The sequence below is a fragment of the Carassius gibelio genome, chromosome A21 (genome assembly GCF_023724105.1).
Source record: "Carassius gibelio isolate Cgi1373 ecotype wild population from Czech Republic chromosome A21, carGib1.2-hapl.c, whole genome shotgun sequence".
NCBI classification, from domain to species: Eukaryota; Metazoa; Chordata; class Actinopteri; order Cypriniformes; family Cyprinidae; genus Carassius; species Carassius gibelio.
The window spans coordinates 9624796-9648558 of NC_068391.1; the positions used below are offsets into that span (position 1 = coordinate 9624796).

At 36.7% G+C, this 23763-nt stretch overlaps 1 protein-coding gene across 2 annotated transcripts; it reads left to right on the forward strand.

The window, feature by feature from the left end:
• Positions 1-1624: 1624 nt before the first annotated feature.
• On the forward strand, positions 1625-23185 carry LOC127941466 (fibroblast growth factor 10). Of its 2 annotated transcripts, XM_052536521.1 has the most exons (4): positions 1625-1729; positions 10668-11230; positions 20902-21005; positions 22266-23185. In XM_052536521.1, the coding sequence occupies exons 2-4, from the start codon at positions 10924-10926 to the stop codon at positions 22458-22460; spliced, it is 606 nt and encodes a 201-aa protein (XP_052392481.1). In that variant the 5' UTR covers positions 1625-1729; positions 10668-10923; the 3' UTR covers positions 22461-23185. The 2 variants fall into 2 exon arrangements, with proteins under 2 accessions (XP_052392481.1, XP_052392480.1); XM_052536520.1 differs by lacking the exon at positions 1625-1729 and having other exon boundaries at positions 10212-11230.
• The last annotated feature ends 578 nt before the right edge of the window (positions 23186-23763 follow it).

Sequence of the window (23763 nt, forward strand, 5' to 3'; positions counted from 1 at the left end):
AGTTAATTAATGATAAGACATAAAGTTTCATAGCGAAAAATGCTAATATAGAATTAAGTCAAATTAGTCCATTTACAAAAAGTTGTATCTGTTAACCTTAATGTTAGCTAATAACTAATGTTAACAATGGAGACCTTATGGTAAAGTGTTACCAACGATAACACTGGTGTGGTCGCCCACAAGTGAATCTGTGTGGATTTATTGACATGATGAGCACAGGTCACAGGACCCATAAAACCTCAGGATTGTAAAGTGACAGAACACATTCACAGGGAGGAGGTGGAGCTCAGGAAAGGGAATCACAAATGCACGGGGAACCTTCTATGGAAATCTATCTACAGATTCTATCTCGTGAAGTTCTCACAGACAGTGGTTCATTATGCTTCAGCGTATGAGTGGCTGGTTACGCTGAAGGCTCTTCTTTTACAGTACCAGGCAGAGAATGTCAACACTGGGGTGGAATGAGATCGAGGGAGCCTCTCTGGAGTAATGTTCACAGTGCTAGGGGAGTAGAGGCCTGTCTGGATGAGAAACAATCCTGTCTGTCTGAGACAGTCCAGCAGCCCCTCTATCAACAGCCAGAATGCTGTTCTTCTAGAAATAGTCTAGTCTTTGCTTTTCAGTGTCTGTGTAGGTGAAAGAAGCTCTGCTTGTGGTTATGATTACTGAGTCTAATCATAAGTGTGCTGTAATGTAGTATGTCATAACATCAGACCTTCTCTGGTTCAGCGTGAGTTCTTTCCCATGGCTTTAGATCATGCCCTTCAACTGAGTTCACATTCATTGTCTATAAAATATGAATTATTCTCATTCAGAGAGGCCACTGTTTCCTTTATTAGTTCAATGTTTGAAACAGTTGATATACGGTATATTATAACTTGATTCAGCAAGGATGCAGTTAATTTATATAAATAAAAAAATACCAAAAACTTCAAAATGCTATTCTTTCTAAGTTATTATTCAACAAAGAATCACCATTTCACAAAAAAAAAAAAAAAAAAAAATATATATATATATATATATATAATCAACTTTGATAAAATTAAAGGGATGTTTCTTGAGGAGCTGATCAGCATATTAGAATGATTTCTGAAGTATCATGTGACACTGGAGTAATATCTGCTGGAAATTCAGCATTTCCATTACAGGAATAAATTACATATTAATATATGTTTCAATAGAAAACAGTTATTTTAAATAACTAAAATACATCAATAAAATAGGTTGCATTATTTAGACAATATTGTCTGCCAGATTTTCCGCCATGGTTTGTGAAAAGCTATAGCACAATTTTTGTCCTTTTTTATCGTTATTTTTTAACTTCACGAATATCTGCACACACACATATTTTATTTTTACAAATATTTTGAAATAATATTTTGCATTTAAAGGACATATATGTCGCATGAAGCACACTGAATTATAATTGTTCCTACTGCTGCAAATATTCCTCATAACTCTAATACTTAAACGTGAACGGGTTTCAGTTTCGTTATTTATACTTTTTTATAGCCTACCTTTTAATTTAATTCACTGCTGTTGTGAATCTGAAATCTGTAAGAGATTGGCTGTATGCGTCACGTGGTGTTGAAATCGTGCATGCGCTTGGTGAGAATCGTAAAACTTTACAGCTGCTTTCATCTTCGTTCACATTCTTTAAGAGTCAGGCACGCTTTGATTCTGGTGACCAGGAGAGGCTCATTTCAGACTGTACTACCTGGATGAAAACGTAAGACTAATACGTATGACTAAGACAGACCAAACCAAGACATGAGCAAACGGGTTAATTACAGTTTATTAGCAGAATAGAGAGTGTGTTTGTCAAGCACGTCTCAGTTAAGAGGACGTTTTGGGTGAAACACAGCAGGAGACCTGCTGACTCAAGCTTTTGATTCCAGCTTTGTTACAATCACTCATTGATTTCAATAGATGTGCAGCATCATGAACGACATCAGATATCAGATGTTCTTGACTCACAATCCGTTTCATGAGGAACTTATCAGCTTAATGCAAAATTAATGAGGAAGTTATCAACTTTATGGCTTGGTCTTATTGTTGTTTGGTGGTTTAGTAGGGTCAGCCCCCTTCCCACATTAGAGATGAGGAACTTGCTTTAGTAATTAACATGTGTTGATGCCTCCTTATGCTCATTATGGTTCATGGAAGCGGTTCTCAGCTTCAGCCCTGCGTGGCTTGTGTCTGTCGGTTCCATAGAAGAGTGACATATGGCATACGTATGATCATCAAAGGATATCTGCGCCATATGGAGAACTTGTCCTCTTCTTATTTTGCTCATCACAAGAAGATATATTTAGTGGATGGTATGTGTGGTATATGATCTAAATCAGTATCATTAAATAGCTGCAAGCTATCTCATCGAGAACCAAGCAGATTGGAAAACTGAAGCCACATTTGAATGTTGCACAACTGCACAGTCTTGTGGGTTTGCATACAGCTATATCTCTTTATTATGAATAGCACAATACTGAATTGATATGTGCAGCTGGCAAATGTTCTCTGTGTAATCATTGTGATCACACTTGTAATAATCGCTTTAATGAGCTTCTGAAGTTAATTCATGCTGGCCAACTGTATGATTCTATAATCTTAAACTTGGACACGTTCTCTTCTGATAATAGATTACTCTAAATTGTAATGTAGACACATTCATTTTATGTAAAGCTGCTTTGAAACAATGTGTATTGAGGAAAAAGCTATACAAATAAATTTGAAGTTAATTGAATATATTATATAGCACAAATTTAATAAACAATTGGAGTTTGAAAAATTATGTAAAAAGAAAAAATATAAAAAAAAAATAAAATAAAATAAAACGTATCTGAGATGGAAGTATAAATTCATTAATAACAGCACATGAAACTGTGGCCAATTCTCACAACATTCCATATGGTTTCCAGGGTTATTATAGTTATATAATAGTTATATTATTATAGTTATATATAGTAATAATCTAAAAAAAAAAATCTTAAAATAAAATATAAAAAAAACATTTTTATTACATATTTTTTCAGCTAGTTGTCAAAGCAGCATTTTTCTTTTGAAGTTTTAGGATAAGAAATTAAAACTGAAATAAAAATAATGAAAATATAAAGACAAAAAATTTAAAAAATAAACAGCAAAATCACTAAAACTTTAACAAAAATTAAAATGAGAACATCAATTGTATGTATACACACACACACACACACACACACACACACACATATAAAATACATTGTTGGCATTAGCTTTTCATTATTAGTTTTCATTTTGTGTTTGGTGATATATATATATATATATATATATATATGTATATATATATATATATGTATATATATATATATATGTATATATATATATATATATGTATATATATATATATATATATATATATATATATATATATATATATATATATATATATATATATATATATATGTGTATTTATAGCTTTAATTAACTTTTTTTGTTATAGTTTTACTTTTAATAAATCAATGTACTACAACTTAAACCTTTATTTTTTTAGTTGGTTGTCTAGTTTTTAAAGTTTTTTTCTTATTGTGATTTTTATTTTATTTTATCTTAATTTCTATCAAAAATGAATAGTTATAGATTTAGTTAACAGAAGCAACACTGGCGCACATGATCTGAACCAGTGGAAGCACACAGTCACCTGGCCTCAGCATTTAAGGGTAATTGAAAAAAGAATGCGGTTGTAATGGAATATACAGAATATTGTGTTTCACAGCGGATGGAGGGTAAACTGGACACACGTTTTGCCTTTGTTGTGCTCTCTGCATGATTACAATGTTCCAGAGCATCTTCATCTTTCTTTTTTTCCTCAATGGGCAAAGAAACTATTCCGCTCCATGTGGTCTGTTAGCTTTGTATCATTGCAGTGTAATTGCTGAACTAAAGGGGGCTGAGAGTTCAAACTGGAGCAACAGATGGAAGACATTGTTTGATATATGGGGGTGGGGAAGTATATATGCACATCAATATGTGTACTGGACAGAATATATATGTTGGACATGTCTGGTATGAAAACAGTGGAATGTCTGATATTTCATATGTGGTTTCAAGTGTTTTTGGAGTTAGACACGCAAGTGATCAATGTTTTTGGGTCAAGCCGTGTTATGGCAACTATTAGTGCATAAAAATGTCAACTTTGAAATATACATGTATGTATTTGGTAATTTAAAGTACATTCAAGCTAGACATCTTGTTCCCTGGGAATGGAACCCATTGCCATTTCCAGTGCATGTATTTACAGATTAAGCCAGAAGAGTTGAAAATTGATGGTTTGATTATTATACAGCGAGTGACTTTATTATGATGTTTGTTAAAGTGGTTTAATCAAAGCTTCAGGGAATTGTTTGTTTTAGGGAAAAGAGGGAACCCCTCACCCTCATTAAACTCCTCTGTACACATTGTTTATATTTTTGTCTTTTACAGATAGTGAGAATAACAAGTGGATCAGGAAAGAGAACTGCAGTGCAAACTTTATTACATTTGAGCTTCGACTGCTTTAGAAACTGAGCAACAGTGTCTCTTGCAGCTGCTCTGGTCTCTATTAATGAGGACAGTGTTTATTAGGGACTACGGCACATATGGATAACATTGACATCAGTTTCTTCAGTCTGTCGTTGTTGAGCAGCACTTACTGATGGACTCTGTAGTTATGATCATTTCACAGTGTTATTATTTAAAATCTGGCATTATTTCAAATGTAATAATAATAATAACAATAGTAACAGTTATAATACATATAAAATTAGACATTTAGTAATGTAAATAGAGTATTATATATTATAAACAATTGTAATACTTGATGAATAATAATAATTATTATTATTACAATTATTAAAATAATAAGAAAACATATGTTATTTAAAATTATGATGATAATAATAATATTAATTATTTTCATTATTGTGTGTTTTCTATTAATTTTTCTGCATCACTTGTATTAATAATAATAATAGAAATAGTAATAATAACACTAATATGTAATAATAAATGTAAAATCCCAATATTATATATAATCAATTATTTTATTCATTATGAATTACACCACCAACAACAGCAACAATAATATTAATAATAGAATTATCATTATATGCATGTCCTCCTATATTTATTTTTATGTATCACTTTTATTAAATATTTTATAAAACAATATATAATAACTATAATATAATAATACTAATTATTATACAAATTAAATTAATTAATGTTATTTAAAAAATTGGAAAATGAAAAAAAATGGGGAAGGTGTTTATTTCATTAATAATAATAATAATTATTATTATTATTCAGAATTAGTTTTATTGTTTGGAAAAAAAATTGAATATGAAAAATATGGGGGGGGGGGGGGATTATATAATGACATTTTTATTTATTTATTATGTTTATTATTCATTGCCGTTTTAGCACCTGATTCACAAAGTTTTGTGTGTGTGTGTGTGTGTTTAGTACAAGGGTAGGAACATATGTTTCTGTCTGTAGTAATGCGCCGTAACCTGAGGCAGTCATTGATAGAGTGATCCTGCACACACTGACACCAGTTCAAGTGTGACACTCAACCTCCTCCTCCTGCTCAGAGAGGGCAAAGGTACTTCTGGTGTCATCCTGTCCATTAGACACCCGTGTCATTACTTGGCTCTACTTTTTGTGACCTCTGGATTGCCCTCTTCCTAAAACCCCAAACAGTAATTTAGAAATATCATTTTTTATATTTTATAAATTGGTTATGCATGCTAGAAACAAAAGCCCGAGCAAGACTATAAAAAGAAGATAAAGAATCTAAATTCACTTATACACTCTGTTGAGTTTATCAGTCATGGTTGGGTTTGACCAGAGGGAGATTGCTTTGTCCTAAAGAGCCTGGGAATGTTTTCATCTGTACTTTCCTCCTACTTAAAGCCACCTGGGCCTCATTTCCTCTCCCTACACTTCATATCTTTCATTGAGAGTTAACACACCTGATAAAATGCCTTACTTACACCTGAGGCAAACCTAAAGATTCATTTCTGGATTAAAAACCCTGAGCGGCTTCATGAGAGTATGATATTTCGTTTAGTTTTCACCAGATACAACACATTATTTCAAGAAAGATTATGATCTCAGTCTTCATTACAAATAATATATATTTGTTTACACTGTTTGCAAATATTTAAGATATTAGTTTGAAATAAGATGTTTTGTATGACCCGATTAAGCTACTTGAACATACCATTGTTCTATTTTTTCTTTTCTTCACATTTTTCCCTCAGCGTAGAATTATCTTAGAGATTGCATTGTCCAGCGCTGAGGACCTTATACCCGTGAGCCGCCGCTAGAGCGATTCAGATAGATTGTGTTATCATTTATTCATTCTACTTCGCTTTCCCTGAAACTAGAACTAATCTAACCAATGCATTATTTACCATTAGTGAACACTTACCTGATGCATATTTCAACAGCAGGCAGCTGGAGTCTTTGTCTTGGAGGTGCTGATCACTTAGTGCTATTGAATGAGCTTGGAGATTGTGGCAGGTCACAGGTTCAAATGCCCAGAGGTCAATGTCACACACATACTGTATATGCACAATGACAATTAAGGGTCTTGATCCGTCCTGTCTTTGCAGAAACTTGCAGAAACGGCCACTGACCTGGGTATTTTTTTTGTTAGAAATGATACAGATTCATGTAAGATCAAATGCTTTGTGTTAGCAACTGCATAATAAATCACTACTTTAGTCACATTTGAGGTTGCTGCACATTCACTAGCGTAGCACGCAAAAGAAGTCTTAAACTTCTTTTTGTTTAGAAAGTGGGAAACGTTTAGGAAATTAGGGCAAATTACTTTCTCATTTAAGGCTGTCGAGGCATTAAACTGTTCCCATTGTGGCGTCACTTGTAGCAGATGTGAATTACACAAACTGCACACAAATAGTGAATTTTTGTAGTACATACTATTTAGAAGGAAGATACCATATTACCTTATTGGTAGTAAGCTTTGGGGCCCAATGCCATTCCTGCATAGAAATGCAGGAACGTTATTGGAGTTTCCTTTTAAATATTGTGGTTGGCATGTAAATTAATCATTAAGAAAATCTTGGATTAAATGAGAGCAAGATAAATGTAGGCTTTGAAACGGGCCAGTATGTTTACCCATATTTAGCTTTCAACATAGAACTTAGGAACAAACAGTCCTTTGGAAGTTTGCTGCCTGAAACCCTCTCTTTTAGCTTGCACAGTGACACACCTGAGAGAGAGAGCTCAGGCAAAGGTCCTCACTTCAAGAAAGGTAGAATTTCACCCCCTTTGAAGTAACAGAGAAGGATTCAGGCCCCTCATTAGCCAGATAGAATCTACACTCAGACATGTAAGTTAGCGATTCAAATCTATTGGGACAGATTGAATTCCGTTAAATAGTGCTGTTTTTAGTTTTCTCAGGCTCTCTTGGCTATCTCTTATGAGGCAGCAAACAATGAGAAACACTGCAGGACATTCAGTGGCAGAGGCTGGCTGGGAAAAATCCTCTGGCTGTCTCATATTCGCTCCTTTCACAAATCCCTCCATAGATAGGTTATCTCCGTGAATGGCAGTCTGTAGCTCCGGAGTCTCTGCTTTAAAATGATAATGATTATTTGAGAGGACAAGAAAAGGGAAACTTGGTCAGCAGATATATATTGGATTTATATGGGATAAACATGAACAATAAAAGATAAAGCAGATCGGAAGACCAAACCAACGCTATCTCACGACCAATTCGTATGTATTTTACGAGGTGGCTTATTCGTACGAATTTGTACGACCTCACTCGTACGATTTTATACGATTTGTCTAACGGTTAGGTTTAGGGGAGGGGTTAGGTGTAGGTCATTCGTACAAATTAATACGAATTGTGCAACTTGTAAAATACGTACGATTTGGCAAAAATCGTATGAAATTGTACGAGTGTGGTCGTACGAATTCGTTCGAATAAGCCACCTTGTAAAATATGTACGAATTGCCGTGAGATCGGGTTGGCCAAACAGTAACGTTTTTATGGAAACACTTTCAAACTGTACTTGCAGTTGTTATTCTAGCATTTGTGCATTGTGTGTGTCCTCTTGCTTTTATTTTAGTTAACTGTATGTTTACATGTGAAAATATCAGTTAACCCTTAAATGCTTTCAGCATGTTTTTTTAAATAAGTTAAATCTTGTGAGACACACTGACAAACATTATTTAACAACATTAAATTATAATTTTTATTATTATCATCATTCATAAATGTAAACTCCTAATAGGCAAATTATCCCACGAGATTCATAACTGTAAAAGAGGAAATAAAAGCAGTATTTACACACACACACACACACACACACACACACACACAAAACAAAACACACTATATGGTGTATTAGAAAATAACAAATAGTGACCATAATAATATCCCAGGTGATACATAACTGTACAATTTCAAATAAAACACAAACAAACATGAAAACATGTTATTTGGTGTGTTAGAACATAGCAATAAAATTGTAATATTATTTAATAATATTCACAAGACATTTAAACCCTAAAATGTGTTAATTAGCAAGTATTACAACTGATCAAAAGTCACAATGTCACCCCTGTCCTTTTATCTTCCATCAGCTGTTCCAGGGTGGTCCAACACTCACTATAAAACTAAAAGAACACGGAGCTCTTCTTTAAAAATCAATTAAGTGTGTGGCAATAATCAGAGTTCCCAGAGATCCCATTCTCCTGATTTGTCCTGAGTGTAAGCAGGAAACATCTGAGAGGAAGTGTGAGATAAGACCCAAGGTGTTTGAAGGGAGAAGTGAGATTAAGTGCTGAACCAACACTTCCGAGGAGACCCCAGGCACCGGGTTAGACCAGCACTAGGTAGATGGAGCTCATGAGGGTTATAAGGGAGAGGAAAGACACCTTAGATCGAAAGCAGCCATTCATCTTCAAACATACGTTTTTGAGAGGATTAGTCTAGGGTTTCAGGTTTTCTCCTGTTGTTAAAGTTTGTCTCACTAGAGGGACCCACCAGAACACAAGAACAGCATCCCACATCTCTTCCAATTCGAAGACAATATGCAAATGCAAATGTGAGAAATAGTACTTTGAACTTTGTGCTTTAGAAAACAATGCCAATGATTTGCCAACCAATGCTAGTAAACTACACATTGGCAAAAGTTTGTTTCTCTGAGCACATTGGAAATGTTTGTTAAAAAAACTTTGAAGAGACTTCCTACACTTCCTGACATATTATCATTTTATGAATGCATTCAAATGCCCTGGGCACAGTTTAGTTGCACTAACACATGTTTCTTTTCCCTCTTCTTTTGCGGCCCTTCCCCCAAACCATAATGAGTAAACGTCTCCCCCAGTAAGTGGCTGACTTGCTCGCATCTTTGCGACTCCAACAGCTCTTTTGACGTAATGCTAGTCTCTCAAGAAGGTGAAATAGTTATGCAACACGACCTGAGAATTTTAATGAATAAACTTTTTCTATCAGGACTCACAAAAGTGTCTAGAAACCAGTCACATAATTCCAGAAATGTGCTTCTCACACCTTGTTTAGTTCAAGTACTAACTGACTTGGCACTCGGCTGCACTACCGGTTGGAATTTAGGACTGAAGATGTGCCCAGATATGATATGAATTATATTTACTTGGCAGAAGCTGAATTTGGCTTGAGTTTTTCCACCAAAAAACAGAGGGGGATGTCGAACAAGAGGAGAAAAGTGGAGATACGGAATCTGTTGGACAATATGAAAAGGAAATTAAACAACACACAAACCAGACTCGAGATAAAGATTGTTTTCATGGTGAGCTCTATCCCACGACAGCACTGATGTCTCATTTTGTTGTCGTAAATGCTCATTAAATGGTGTTTAATGACTAAGACTTTTTTTGTAGCTGCTGTAAACTTCTTCAGAATGTGTATACAAAGTACAAACAGTTCAGGTACCATCCGAGTCTTGTTGTTCATAATGTAGGACAGAAGACCAATGAGGATAGCGGTAAATGAGGGGAAAAGCAGCAATCAGCTCCAGGTGTCTCTGATAAGGCTCACATGCCATGGTGGGTGTGGGGGGGGGGGGGGGGGGGCTGTAGCAGTTTGCCGGAGGAGACCTGTTGTACGGGCCGACGCATGGGGCTCCCAGCCCAGATAGGAGGGAATGGCGTGGGAGGGGCAGTGAGAGAGAGGGAGACACGGAGAGTGGGTGAGGCAATTGGGAGTAACAGAGTGAGACAGATAGGAGAGGGGCGAGGAAAAATGCCCCTCGTCGCCTCTCATTCTGACGCACACATGCAAACAAAACATGCACACGCGGATCTTCAAAGCCGACTGCTTTTCATAGTCTCCCTATTAGCTAAAGAGATTACATCTGGGGCCCTGAACCAGATAAATAAGGTGAGAGGAGTGTCAGAGCTCAGTCTGCTCCACCTCAGGATCCTCTCAGCACCTCAGTGGTGAGCAGAAAGGAAACACGCTCTTAATCAGAGGGACATTGAGAGAGAGCGAGAAAGCCGGATTCTGCAGGGATTACCCTTTTTTTTTTCTACCGTGGATTCCTCTCATTTCATTAAGAACAGATTCACTGCCCTGTTGCATTCGGGTCGTTTTGCCATTCTTCTCCAGAACATTTTCCTCGCCTCTTGCTGTCCTTCAGGGGTTCTTCAGTGGATTGTACGTGGGAGAGCAGGAGGAGGTGAAGCGGTTCCCCACCGAGGTGTTTTGAGTTATGGATGTTGACACATTCCTTCTGGACACGAAGAGAACTGGATCCAGCCTGAGCAGCACAAGCAGACGCTACCTCCACGGACGCTTCACTGGTCTTTACCTCCTGGTATCACCCTTTCTCCCAGCCAGCTCTTCAGCATGTACCTTTCTGTGAGGCTCATCCCAGTCTTCCGAGCTCCAGGACAATGTGCAAATGGAAAGTGACTAAGGGTGCCTCAGCCTTGTTCCGTCTATCCTGCCTTTCCCTGCCGCTGCTGCTCCTGCTCCTGTGTTCGGCTCTGTCTGTGGCCTGCCATGACACCCACAGGGCTGTGCGTGCCCCGAGGGGTGCCAACTCCTCGTCGTCTGCCGTGGTGGGGCGGCATGTGCGCAGCTACAACCACCTCACGGGGGACGTGCGCAAGAGGAAACTCTTCTCCTACCAGAAGTTCTTTCTCAGGATCGATAAGAACGGAAAAGTCAATGGCACCAAAAGCAAGGATGATCCGTACAGTGAGTAATGCCTGTTTTTCTCCTCTTTCCTTTCACATGTGGGTCCCATAGAAGAAATGGAAATGCCTTCTTTCGATTTCACAGTCAAAGACCCAGCAAATAATATGAACCTTACATGAAGTTGGTGGGTGCGAGTTGCTGCGCATGGAATTGGGCTTTGCATGCATTGCTGGGAGGTATATAGTCAGCTCTAATGTTTGTCCTTAGGTTTCAGAGTGCAGATTTATTCGTAGCAGGTTTCCTGGAACCAATTTGAAATTACCAGGGGAGCCTTTCCTTTCTGTAAAATGCGCAAACCGTTCGAAGTTACTCCCGAATATCATGCAGTACATCAGTTATATTTATTACTGCTGCTGCAACTCCCTTGTCACTGCAACAAATGGATTAAGATTTTGTTCATTTAAAGCAAATGTCAGCTAGCTCTTTTTTTTTTCTTGAAAGTGTTATCATGTTCATTCATAAATAATCTTTAGATAATCAGAAGTTTAATTTGACTTCAATTTACAGTTTGTGGCATGTCCAGTCACCCAGCGAAGAGCTCGAAGCACCTGGCCACCACACTCTGAAATCTCCCTCTACACTTTTTCGTTTGTAGGTTGCACACACATTGCGGCTAATAAAAAAGGCTTTGACATATGGGTCCCATGTGCGTGCTGCTTAGCTTTTTTAGACAAGGGTGTGCTGGAACTCCGTAAGACATGGCAGCGAGTATTTCAATTAGCTGGACTGCCTCTTAAATGTGTTGCACAGAAAGTCTCTTAATAAATCCAAGACCAGGCTTGGAAAGTTTTGGAACGCTTTCAATTACCATCAAAGAGTTTGTCAAGAAAGCTGGACACTATTAGGTCCAGTGCTGTAGATCTTAACATTTGCATAATTATATTTAGTAATGCATATTTAAACAAAATTATACATTTAAATGTAAACAAAAAAAAGATACACGTTATATCTATCATGACACGTTTTTGTACTTCCCTGTTAAAAGCATATAATATGTCATGTTTTTGCACTTATCCCTATGCCTGTGATCTCTGCACATGTTCAAATATTCCTGCCACACACTTACCACATGTGAAAATTGCACTGTCCTTATTAGCTCCCACAATGACCCTTAGGCATGAAGCATACTGGTAATATTGTTCCGGCCAGATGCACTGAGTTTCAGTGGGGATTCACATCTCATTTCAGTGCTGATATATCTGAAGTGTGGATATGGCCTGGAATGTCTGCGGGAGGCATAGCAAAAGGGAACCACTTGTTGATGAATGGATCATTTCTCCAAAACAGATTGGACCTCTGCCATCCCTTTCCATGCACTTTTTTTGCAGGCGCTATAATTGAATTTGAAGGGCCTCTGGTGCCCACAAGGTAGCAGCAGTGCTCCCTCCGTCCCTCGCTTTAAAATAGCACCACAGTAGATGTTAGTGTGCAGCGTTTACGACAGACTTGTTTGCTTGATTTATTCTGTAATCACAGACAATTGTTGTTGCCGCAAATACCCGGAAAGAGGGCAGAAATGAGTGGCCTGCTATGTTATGTATCATCATGTACTTCAAACATCAAAACATCCTCAAATGATTTTACTCCAGTTGGAGCCACTGGCATTTTAAAAGGAACCAGTCCCTTTGCGGTAAAATATTTCTCTCAAGTTAACAAAAAGAATATTCCCATGAATAGCACAGCGTGTCATTGTATATAGACTGACGTCATTTTGAAAATTATATTTATTTGAAGGCCCAGTGTTAGAATAGGACTTAATTTTATCAAAAGGGATAAGGTTGTGCATGTATATGTGCCTGTCAAACTCAATTTAAACTTTTTTTTTTTTATGTTTATGAAAAGTACACTGTGCATTATGCTGAAATTAGTAGTCGAATAAACTCAAGGTTAGTAGTTTGTCTGTTTTGGATGAGCCTAACTTTAGCCAGAGTTACAGAATATTCTTTTGGAAAAGCACAAAGTATAAGGAGATTTTTTTCCATACTCCGCAGTTTTAATGAGACATTAATATGGCCTATTTACCAGCAATGCACACATAAAATGTCACATCTCGATGCGAAATTTACATTTACACCCCCGTGAACACTTGCAGTAAATCAAAAGTCCGTAGTTTATGAGAGGGCCAATATTTGTTTTGCATATTTGATGCGGGAAAATATTTGCAGAGAGCCTAAGTATGATAGATTGTTACATTTCCCAGATTCAAGCTCCCAGTCAGAGAGTCTCTTTGTCCGTATTCGAGTTCTCAAGTCCAGCCTTCTTTAGTTTTCAAGTCCACAAAAGACCTGTCTATGTGCAGCTTGAAATCCTATCCCACCCATATTGTTTGATTTTCTTTCAGAATCCATCAGCTCGGTATCGCTTTTGTCGCATTGTGTTTCCCCCAAGACATTTTTTGGAAACGGCACCCCGTGTTCGAACTCGGAGCTGTCCTTGGTGTATAGAGCGAGCTTAACAACAAGCTCACTGTGATGCAAAAGCTCTCGCATGGACTTGCCAGAGTTTAATCTTTCTTTAACTGTTTTGATCTTGTTTGTCTTCTCTTTCCTCTGTGCAATTGTTTTGTGTTTATCACAGGGTGCTGATGAAAATGTCAGTATCGACACAAGCGAAAAACCTTCAGTGTTGTAGTTCAGCGGTGTTGGCATGGCCGGAGGAAATCGTTAATGACGATCATTAGTCTTTGACAGCTGTGATTGAGGGGATTTGTCTGATCAGAGTTCAACTACTGGTTGAATCGAAAGGTTTAAAGTGCAGGGGTCTTTCCAATCATCATGACAGCTCTTGGGCAGCAGATCAAACAAGGGTCAGGCAAGCGGTCATTATACGTCTCTCACTCCATTTGGGGTCAGTGTAATCTAATAGGGCTCAATTAAGAATATTGCTGGTCTAATGAGGTGTTTCCAGGCCAAACCCCACTAGCTTTGGTCAGAGTGGCACATTTGAAAGCTGTTTTTCTTCATGAGAGAATATAAATTGCTCTGTTTCTTTCAGGTGTTGAATTTCTTTGTATGCGTTAGACTGGACCTTAAAGCATACAAACCCTTGTTGGGATTCATTATTTGTTTGCTGAATTAATGTTAATATTCATAACTTGTCGTTCCATCAGCGTCTGTTGGTTTACCTCATTAAACATAAACTTACATTAAATACGTATTTTATGTGGGAGGTTGAATAAATGTATTATTATTATTTTTATCATTAATACTTCAAACGGCATCTAGATTTATATTTCAAAATACCCCCATAAAAACTTTATTACCCACAATGCTTTTGACTTTGATCCTTAACCTTCTTTTTGAGCAACATGTGATGTTTCTTCAACATCATTTTTGGTTCCACCATTAACCTAGTGAAGTATTCTCAGTCAGTTTGACCAGTTGCTGATATATATATAGGCATATAGACTCATTACAATACCTTTGTTTTTTTCTCTGCATATAGTGAACATCTCTGTGATTGGTCATAGTGCTCAACCACTGCAAAAAAAAAAAAAAAAAAATGACACAATAATTGTGCACCTTTAGTAGTTAATCATCATTTTCATATGATATTTGACCACAGATTCATACTCTATTTGAATGCATGTCAATCATAAAATCAGTTTATTCAGTTTTTCAATTGTGGCTGTAAAATGGCTCACTGGTGTGAATGAACATGTGCAATGTGTGAATTTAAATGACATGTTGCCAGGCCTGACCACATGTATGGCACTCCACAGAAGTGTGTGTGTATGTGTGTGTGTGTGTGTGTGTGTGTGCGTGCTTTCTGTGGTTACGGTGCCCATTTATAGCTCCCCTGGGAAATCCCAACCACACAAGTAATAAAAATGACTTATGAGGATTGAGCTGATGTGCAAAAGGTTAGTGTCAGTGTTTCATTCTCTTTGACCTTGACGTCCTCATAGACTTTCTCCTTTTTGATTCATAAATAACAGAGCTGGTTTTTACGAGGCATTTTAAGGATCACTACAAGGAACACACGGCCTTCAAAAATGCAGCATGCTGATAGCTTTGACATCTTGTTCCATTATGTTTGACCAAAAGTTACAGCAAAGACATATTACAAGAGATTTCTATTTGAAATAAACGCTTTTCTATTCATCAAAGTATCAAAAAAAAAAAAAAATTTAAGCTGCACAACTGTTTTTAAAATTGAATTAAAAAAAATTATATATATATATATATATATATATATATATATATATATATATATATATATATATATATATATATATATATATATATATATATATATATATATATATATATATATATATATATATATATATATATAAAAAACGCATATTTGAATGATTTCTGAAGAATCATGTGACACTGAAGACTGGAGTAATGGCTGCTGTTTGCCATCAAAGGAAAAGTTACATTTTAAAATATATTAAAATAGAAACTGTTATTTTCAATAGAGTTTTTGATTAAATAAATGCTGCTTTGGTGAGGAGATTAAAAAAAAAAAAACTTCTGGAACATGTAAAAAAAAAAAAAAGTATAATAATAATAAAGTAATTTCTGTTCCAAATATTTTCAATTATTATTAAACATAGTGTCTCTTTTATAGCTAATTAATAATACATTAATACATTTAAACAAATGCTTACATTGATTATCATATATTAGTTAAACTGCATGTGTTGTGAAGTTTTTTTTTTGGCATTCCACGCATTCCGGAGTATGATTTTAAAAATCAATGTGCCATAATTAGAATTTTATAATGTTAACATGCAAAAAGTCCATGTTTTCAAATTGATGTAAAGTACCCTTAAGACTGTTAAACCCACAACACACAGGTCTATTCTGTAATAGCAGCTCAACATCTTCATTTAATTAATACATTTCTTTTTTCCACGCTGAAAGTTCAACTTGGAGGAGTGGAAGACCAGATGTATGCCTAACCTCTGACCCCATTACTTAAAGCAGAGCACTATTTGTGCCATGGGATGTTCTGGGGAGAAACACAACTGTCTCTTTTCTGCCGTGGTCTGTCTGATTGCCAACAGACGGTGACTAAAAGCACACTTGCCCACAAACCAGTGAGACAACAATTGTGAACTTTCAGGAAACTATAAGCTCTGAGGAGACATGTACTGATCATCGAGCAGTTTAAGGAGTAAGACTGAGATGTAAATAGTTTTATGCCAGGTACAGAGATTCTGTGTGATATCTACAAATATGCGTTGTTCTCTTTATGCTTATAAAGCCATTGAACAGGAAAGACAGAGGGAACGGATTTGCAAGGTGTATTGGAATACAGTTTCCTGTGTGGTATACTACAATACTGGACAAATGAGAGCATGGTGAAGCTTTCCTCAAACACATCTTCTCACAAGCTCCAAGGGGAATTCCTAAGCAATGTGTGCTTGAACAGATGGCGGCGGTTGGCGAATCAAAGCACTGAAGAGAGACAAGGACCAATGTGAGCAGAGATGGATCTGGCCAGTCGAATTTGTGTGAGCAGGAGTGTTCTTGCATTGGTTCCCAATGCTTTGACATTACGGAGGAGGTTGGAATCTGTTTGCCACCACAGAAGGTTGTCTGGGTGTTTGGTTGTGGCATGTGTGTGTTTGGGGATGGTGCATGCATGGTTGCATGTGCTTGTGAGTGTTTCAGTGGTTTCATTGCCCGGTCAAGGAGAAGGAGAACGGATTGCAAAACTCTCTTTACCAGTGAGTTTGCATTCTGCTCTCTTAGCAAGTTTCAGTAGGAAAATCCGCAATGAAAGCCTGTTTATGAGGTGCAGAAAAATGAGCAAAATTGTTTTAAGAAAAATCATCATTCTTCACAAAGCTTTTAACACAACTCTGAAATAGATTTATTTTACGTCTGTTTGCAGAGTCCACGTATGCTTTCTATAAACTATCAGAAAGGCTTCATGGATTTTGTTTTTGACATGACAGAGAATGCACAGACATGATCAGGCTCTTCAGGTTATCATCAACTGATCTGGTTTGTAGCTATTTGAATAAAAAACATTGCCATTTCTCCATACTATCCATTGAAGAATGTACAGAGGTTATAAAATTTTCAAAAGGTCTGCATACACTTACACAGTTCATCCAAAATTATTTTCTTACTCAGTATTTTTGACTTGTTTTTCTGTAAATTATCAAGATAGATTTACTTGAGAAGCAAAATGACTCTTTTTCTTCAGAAAAACTAAGACTTTATATATTATGAAACTTAAGTGACTTTATGCTCAAAATAACAAATTATCTGCCAATGGGTTAAGAAAAAATAACTTGTTTTCACTTTGAATTAAGTTTATTTTTCTGACCCCATTGTCTAGTTTCAAGTATAAATTTTTTTTAAAAAAAATTCAGAAAACAAGACTTAAAACCTAAAGTTATTTTGTGTTTCAATTAAACATATCTTGATTTAAGACGGTTTTGTATTGGAAAGAAAATCATTTTTTGCAGTGTATTTCAGCATAACCAGGAGGGTGGGATAATAAGACCTGTCCACTGATCTTCCTGAGCCCAGGAGCCAGGGGCCTGCAGTGCTCAGATCAAAGGTCCAAGTCACTGTCATCAGAAGCCAATGACGGGTCAGCTGCAAAGATGTCTTTTAATGAGGACCCTTTTTCCTTTATGGTCCTGTAGATGGGGGGCTAATTGAAAAAACGTGCGTGTCAGAGAGGAGTGGTGGTACAAGGTTCCCAGGACAATTAAGCAACCTGGTGCAATATATGACTTGAATTGACTCTGTCTTTCCACTGGAGAGGAGAGCTGACAAGCAGTTGTGTTCCAGAGTGCAAGTAAGATTATTATTTTGACGTCTGGAAGCGATCCAGTCTGAACACTGCTAGGGAAAAGTCTGTTTGCCTGATAAAAATTGTTGTTTGAAGTGGATGGGGGTCTCTTTCACTCTCTCGCAGGCTTCGGTGGTGATGCAGGTTGCACGAGGCTACAAATACGAGGCTGCAGGGTTTTTTTTTTTTGTAATTACCACAAGATGCGATAACCTGAGTTCTGTCACCCTGCCAAGAAAACATTGAGCTCCGTTAAGCGGGAAGGGGAGCGGCCACCTACAGAGCCTGAGGCAAGAGCCAAGTCAACTGAGAGAAGATCTAGCTAGGCTATGGGTGGGATTCTCTGGACCACCGTTGGCCCATGGGCAGTGTAATGTCACAGATACATGGCCGCTCACAGACAGGGTATGAGTAAGGTGGGGCCGGGCTTGTTAAAACGCAGAGGCTTTTAAGTCTTTGTAATCTGAGCCCTAACAGGGAGTAAAACAAGAATACTGTAGGGATTCGGTTGCAGCGCAGCTTCTTTTAAGAGAATGTCTTGGCTAGAGCTTTGAATAATGCAGGCGGTGAAATTGTGTTTGTCAGAATTCCGGAGCGCCATGATATAGATGTAACAAAACATTGGGTCTGCCAGGAAAACTGTTTAAAAGTAATCACGCTCTCATGAGTCAAGCCTTTGCTGTCTGAAGAGCAGCAGTTCTCAAACTGTGATGCGAAGAAGTGGCTGGCAAGTCTTCTGGTTAATAATAATAATTAATAATACATAAAATATGAAAATAATAATGGCTGGTGAGTTGATTGGCTGATAATAAAACAATAAATGAATAATAGATAGTATATTTAGAATTGTCAAAAAAAGCACCAATATTTAAAATAAATCACAAATTGCAAATTAAATAGCTTATAACTAATAACCAAGTACATTATTGTAGTAGCGATATTAGATTAATATTATTCAAATTAGATCTAAAATTTTAATATAAAATAAAATATAAATATTAGACCAAAAATGTCAATGAAAGTAAGAAATGTTGCCTTGACAATTAACAGAAATAACATAAGTTGAAGTACTAAGATTATTAAATTATTGAAATAAAATGAAGCATTATTTAAAAAATATCTATTATTTTAAAAATCATTTGTAAAAAATGGCTTCTGATTTTGATAATTATTATTCAGTAAATGATAGTTATTAGTTATAGGATTTTTTTCAAAGTTGTATCAGTTAAAAAAAAAATGTAATTGGGGGTTTCTCTCAGACTTGAGGTGTAAGGTGGTCTGCAGTTAATGTTAAAGTGGTCTGCACCACCTGATTAAGTTTGAGAATCACTACTGTAGAGATTTGTTGAGGTTTAACTCTTACATGGCAGTGCATATGCACTTTAATGAGCCATATTAAACTGTAACTTGTTGCACGCACAGCTGTTGCTCTTGGTAATGTCTTAAAAATGTTGATTAGATAATATGTGCTTGAGTGCTTAATGCATTTCAGACACTGGCCTTAAAAGAGACCTTTCTCTGTACTTTTAGGTCAACTCTCATCTGGTATTTGGCATGAATCTGAAATGAAAGAGAGGCAGATCTTAAATGTTTATGGTGTGGGAGAAGAAAGCATGCAGTGAGAGCTGTTGCTTAGATGCCTCGGAGATGTTTTGGTTTTGTAAATCCAGCCTTTTGTTGCGGACCAGCATTTCAGCTTCAATGCAGACAGAAGAAACACTCCTGGATCTCGTGAGCGAGTCATAAAAAAAATGCTTTGACAGACCACATCAAATAGCCAAAAGCAAACAGGTGCTTTCCGCCAGACGATTCAAGATTTATTTTGACATTGCATGCTTTAAAGAGCAGCAGCCAAATGTACTGTAGTCATGACATGATGTTTGCACACATGACATGACATCACTCACATAGAGATGAGTGCTATGTTTGGGATTTCTGGTCAAAATTTCAATGTGCTTGTGTCATTTTGGGCAGCCGTCCCATTGCTTTTGTCCAGTCTGTTGCTCTTTGATCATGGATTATTCTCCCTTAATCCTACCTAGTCTGTGATCCCATCTCTGAGCTCCTTTTATTCTGTCGCTCTTGCTCATGAACCTGAGGTGAGGGAGGAGAGAGGATAGAAAACTAGCTCTCCTTACATCTACTCTTGGTGATTGCAACCTGAGCCCGTGTAGAGGATCTGCCTTCAGATCCACGTAATCCTCCTGTTGTAGCAGCGCTTGTGCCCCTGATCCACAGGTGTGGATTCAGTCCCTCGGCATCACTAAACTCTGATGTCAGTGTCAGCCATTTACAAACCATCTGAGACACAGAGGGTTTCACATAGTTCTGAAAGTATATATGCAATCTATTTTTGTTACAGCAGGCAATCTGACTGACTGAAAAGTTATAAAAATGACAAAAACAATAACAAAATTACAAAAATTTACTACTAAACTGCTTGTGTTTATCAAAGGCCAGAAGCTGCAGGCAAAAGCTCTTTTAACCTCATACACAAACGACATAGGAACATATAGCCCTGTTTGCTACTAGGACATGCTTTGGTCTGGGACTAATCTTATCTAAACCGTGATTGCTTTATGGGTTCACATAATTGCCTTTTAAAAGACAAAACAGTAATGGTTACCACTCCTTGAATCTCCATTGGCTACAAACCTCTGCCAGTATGCTTTTCAGCTCTGAAAACTCTAACAAAGACAGCAAAATATGTTCATATTTGTTACCTGTTCTATCATTTTAGGCTTGCAATTTAACCTATTTCATGATGCAATTACACGTTTCATATGACACCAGCGCTGCACTGTGTTTAAAGTAAAATAAGTATTTGCATAATTCCAAAAACTCTAAAAACTGCGATGCTTTAATGTGGACGTCATGTTAATGATATGTTTCTGTTTGTTTTGTAGGTACACTCGAAATCAAGTCTGTGGATGTGGGCATCGTTGCCATCAAGGGGATCCAAAGCAATTACTACCTTGCAATTAACAAGAAAGGGGTGGTCTACGGGGCGGTGAGCATCATTCTCTCTTCATTCCTCTTTTAATTATAGATAATGACTGGACTCCACAACAAATAATGATAACGTTTCATGATCCCATCCAAACCGAAGACGTCCTTCTTATCAGGAATTTTTAAACAACATTCAGAATTTCTAAACTATTTATAGAAATTAAGCTCTTTACACAAGCTTCCAGAACGTTCAGAGGCTTTGATGTCGGAGAGCCTGCTTTATTTCTCATGTCTTGGGGCACTTAAAAAGCCCTGGGTTGTTTTAAAGGACAGTTCCACTCCATTGCCTGTAAATAATCCCCCAGCAAAAGTCAGCTTGAGCAAAAGAGATCTGTCATCTTTGAAAAAGTAAGCCGAGAAGGCTTTCTTCCTTACACAGTAGTCTCTCCTCCAACACTGCTCCATGCATGCGTTCTCCTCCATTCACAATCCAGCCATACAATCCCTTCTCCCTCTTTGTTCCGATTTCTCTCCAGCCCCATCGTCTTTCATTCATCCGCTCTCATGAATGGCAAATGTTACCTGAAACAAGCAAAAATAGTGCTGTACATTTCCAAAAGTGAAATCAACAGATTGGAAAGGGAAAGTCCTAAAATGCAATCGCCCATGCCTCTGCTCTTATTTTGTTGATTCAAATAATACTTATGATGATCCTGTCATATAAATGGTGGATAATACAGTTTATCTAATGATACCTTCATTCTGTAATAGACAGTTATTTTTCAAAAGTTTGAAAAAAAATACGTTTTGATATATGTACAAATTGATCATTTTAATGTATCAAAATTATATTGATAATATCAATATACTACATTATATACAATATTAATTTTATGAAATGCATTTTTTTTTCTGGAAGTAGAGGCAGCAATATTGACATGATGTTAAGATGAATGGTGGATGCAGTATAACTTATAATACATTCATTCCATTACAAAATAAGTATGAAATAAAAAATGTATGATTTTTTTTTATATTTATATAAAATATATATATTTGTATATTTTTTATTATGATATGTAAGGACTGATCCTTTTAATGTAATATTATATTAAAACAATATTTTATACATATAACAATAATCCATTATATTACAAATAAAAAAAATGTATTTCATAATATATATATATATATTATGAAATGCATTTTTTTTTCTTAAAGTAGTGACTATAATACTGATAAGGTTTGCATTCAGATCGTTGCTTTTGAAATAAATCAACAAAAAGACTAAAACTGACTCACATATGTCTTCTTCATGCAGAAGGATTTTGGCGTTGACTGCAAGCTGATAGAGAGGATAGAGGAGAACCGGTACAATACATACGCCTCGGCAGAGTGGAGGAACAAAAAGAAACCCATGTTTGTGGGCTTGATGGCCAACGGGAAGCCGATGAGGGCCAAAAAGACCCGGAGAAAAAACACAGCCACACACTTTCTCCCCATTCCTATCGTGTAGCTACAACCCCACCAAAAGGGAACATTTAACTGCACTGAGGAAAGACTTGGACATTTTCGACAGTTTGGAGAAGGCACTATGTAAAGGAGCTAAGAGAACTCTTTTTCACTGAGTCCAATTGTTGTCACATATTTGTTTTTAAGTTATTGGCACCAGGGGAAATTGGGGACATTTTTAATGCCAAACCCTTTTCTAGCGAAGGAAAGGTTGGACCAAATCCGACGGAGAGGAATCGGACATTGCAACCTCCCAGAACGAACTGAAGAGACCTTTCACAGAGTGTATTGCTTGTGTGTATTTGTGTGTGTGTGACCTTTGGATGCAGTTATTTATGCTGTACTAACTCATACGAAACACTCTAACAGACTCTCAAACTCTGTGACTCAGTGGACTGAAAGTTATGCAAACACTTACTGGAAGCACTTGCTCAAGGTGCAAGACTGAGAGGCCGAGACGGAGACCCTGCATCCTACCATCCAAATTTAGTCAAGCTAGCACCATAGCGTAAAAAACTCTAACATTATTAACATGCAAAAGCCACTGTATTTGATATCTCCATTCTTTACCTGACTGCTTTGGAATAAATTATTTATTTTATGTAATATTTAAAGAAAAACAAAGGCAAAAAAACATGGAAAGGACTTTTCTTAATCATTTATGCTCCTCTTTTAAAAAGCTATTCTATCGGTTACACATGAATAAATAAATATATTTCTCCTTACCAAGCAGAAGTTGCGTCCGTGATACTGAGAAAGGTTGTTTTTTTCTTTCATTCAATTCTCAGAGGTTAAATGCATCTGTAAACAAATGAACTTGCTGCACTTATAGAGGGAAGAGGTGATCCAGTTAATATGTTTTCTGTACATTTAAAAACTATTAGCATTAGTGATTTTCTCAGTCACTGTTCACGCTATAAAAAATACCATTTAAATTGATACCAGACATCGCTGTTTCATAAAGAAAGCAATAATAAATAAATAAAAATCCCAGTGATAACTATGAGCTCATCTCCAAAAGCATTTAAAAATTCAAAACACACAGTCTTCGGTCACTGCCACACATATTGTCCTAGTATCAGTTGTGAAAGGGACACTGTGCTTTGAGATCCTTTTAAAGCTGAGTTCACTCGTGTCCCAAAAAGTCTGGTACTCTGAATTGAAAACATTCTTCTTTGTTTGTTTCAGCTGTTATCAAAACCCGCATGTAAATCTATACCCACACTCACACAATGCCCTTTTGCCTCATTTTCAACTTTTACTACAACTTTCAATCATGAAACTCTGCTCTACTAGCCCACTCACTT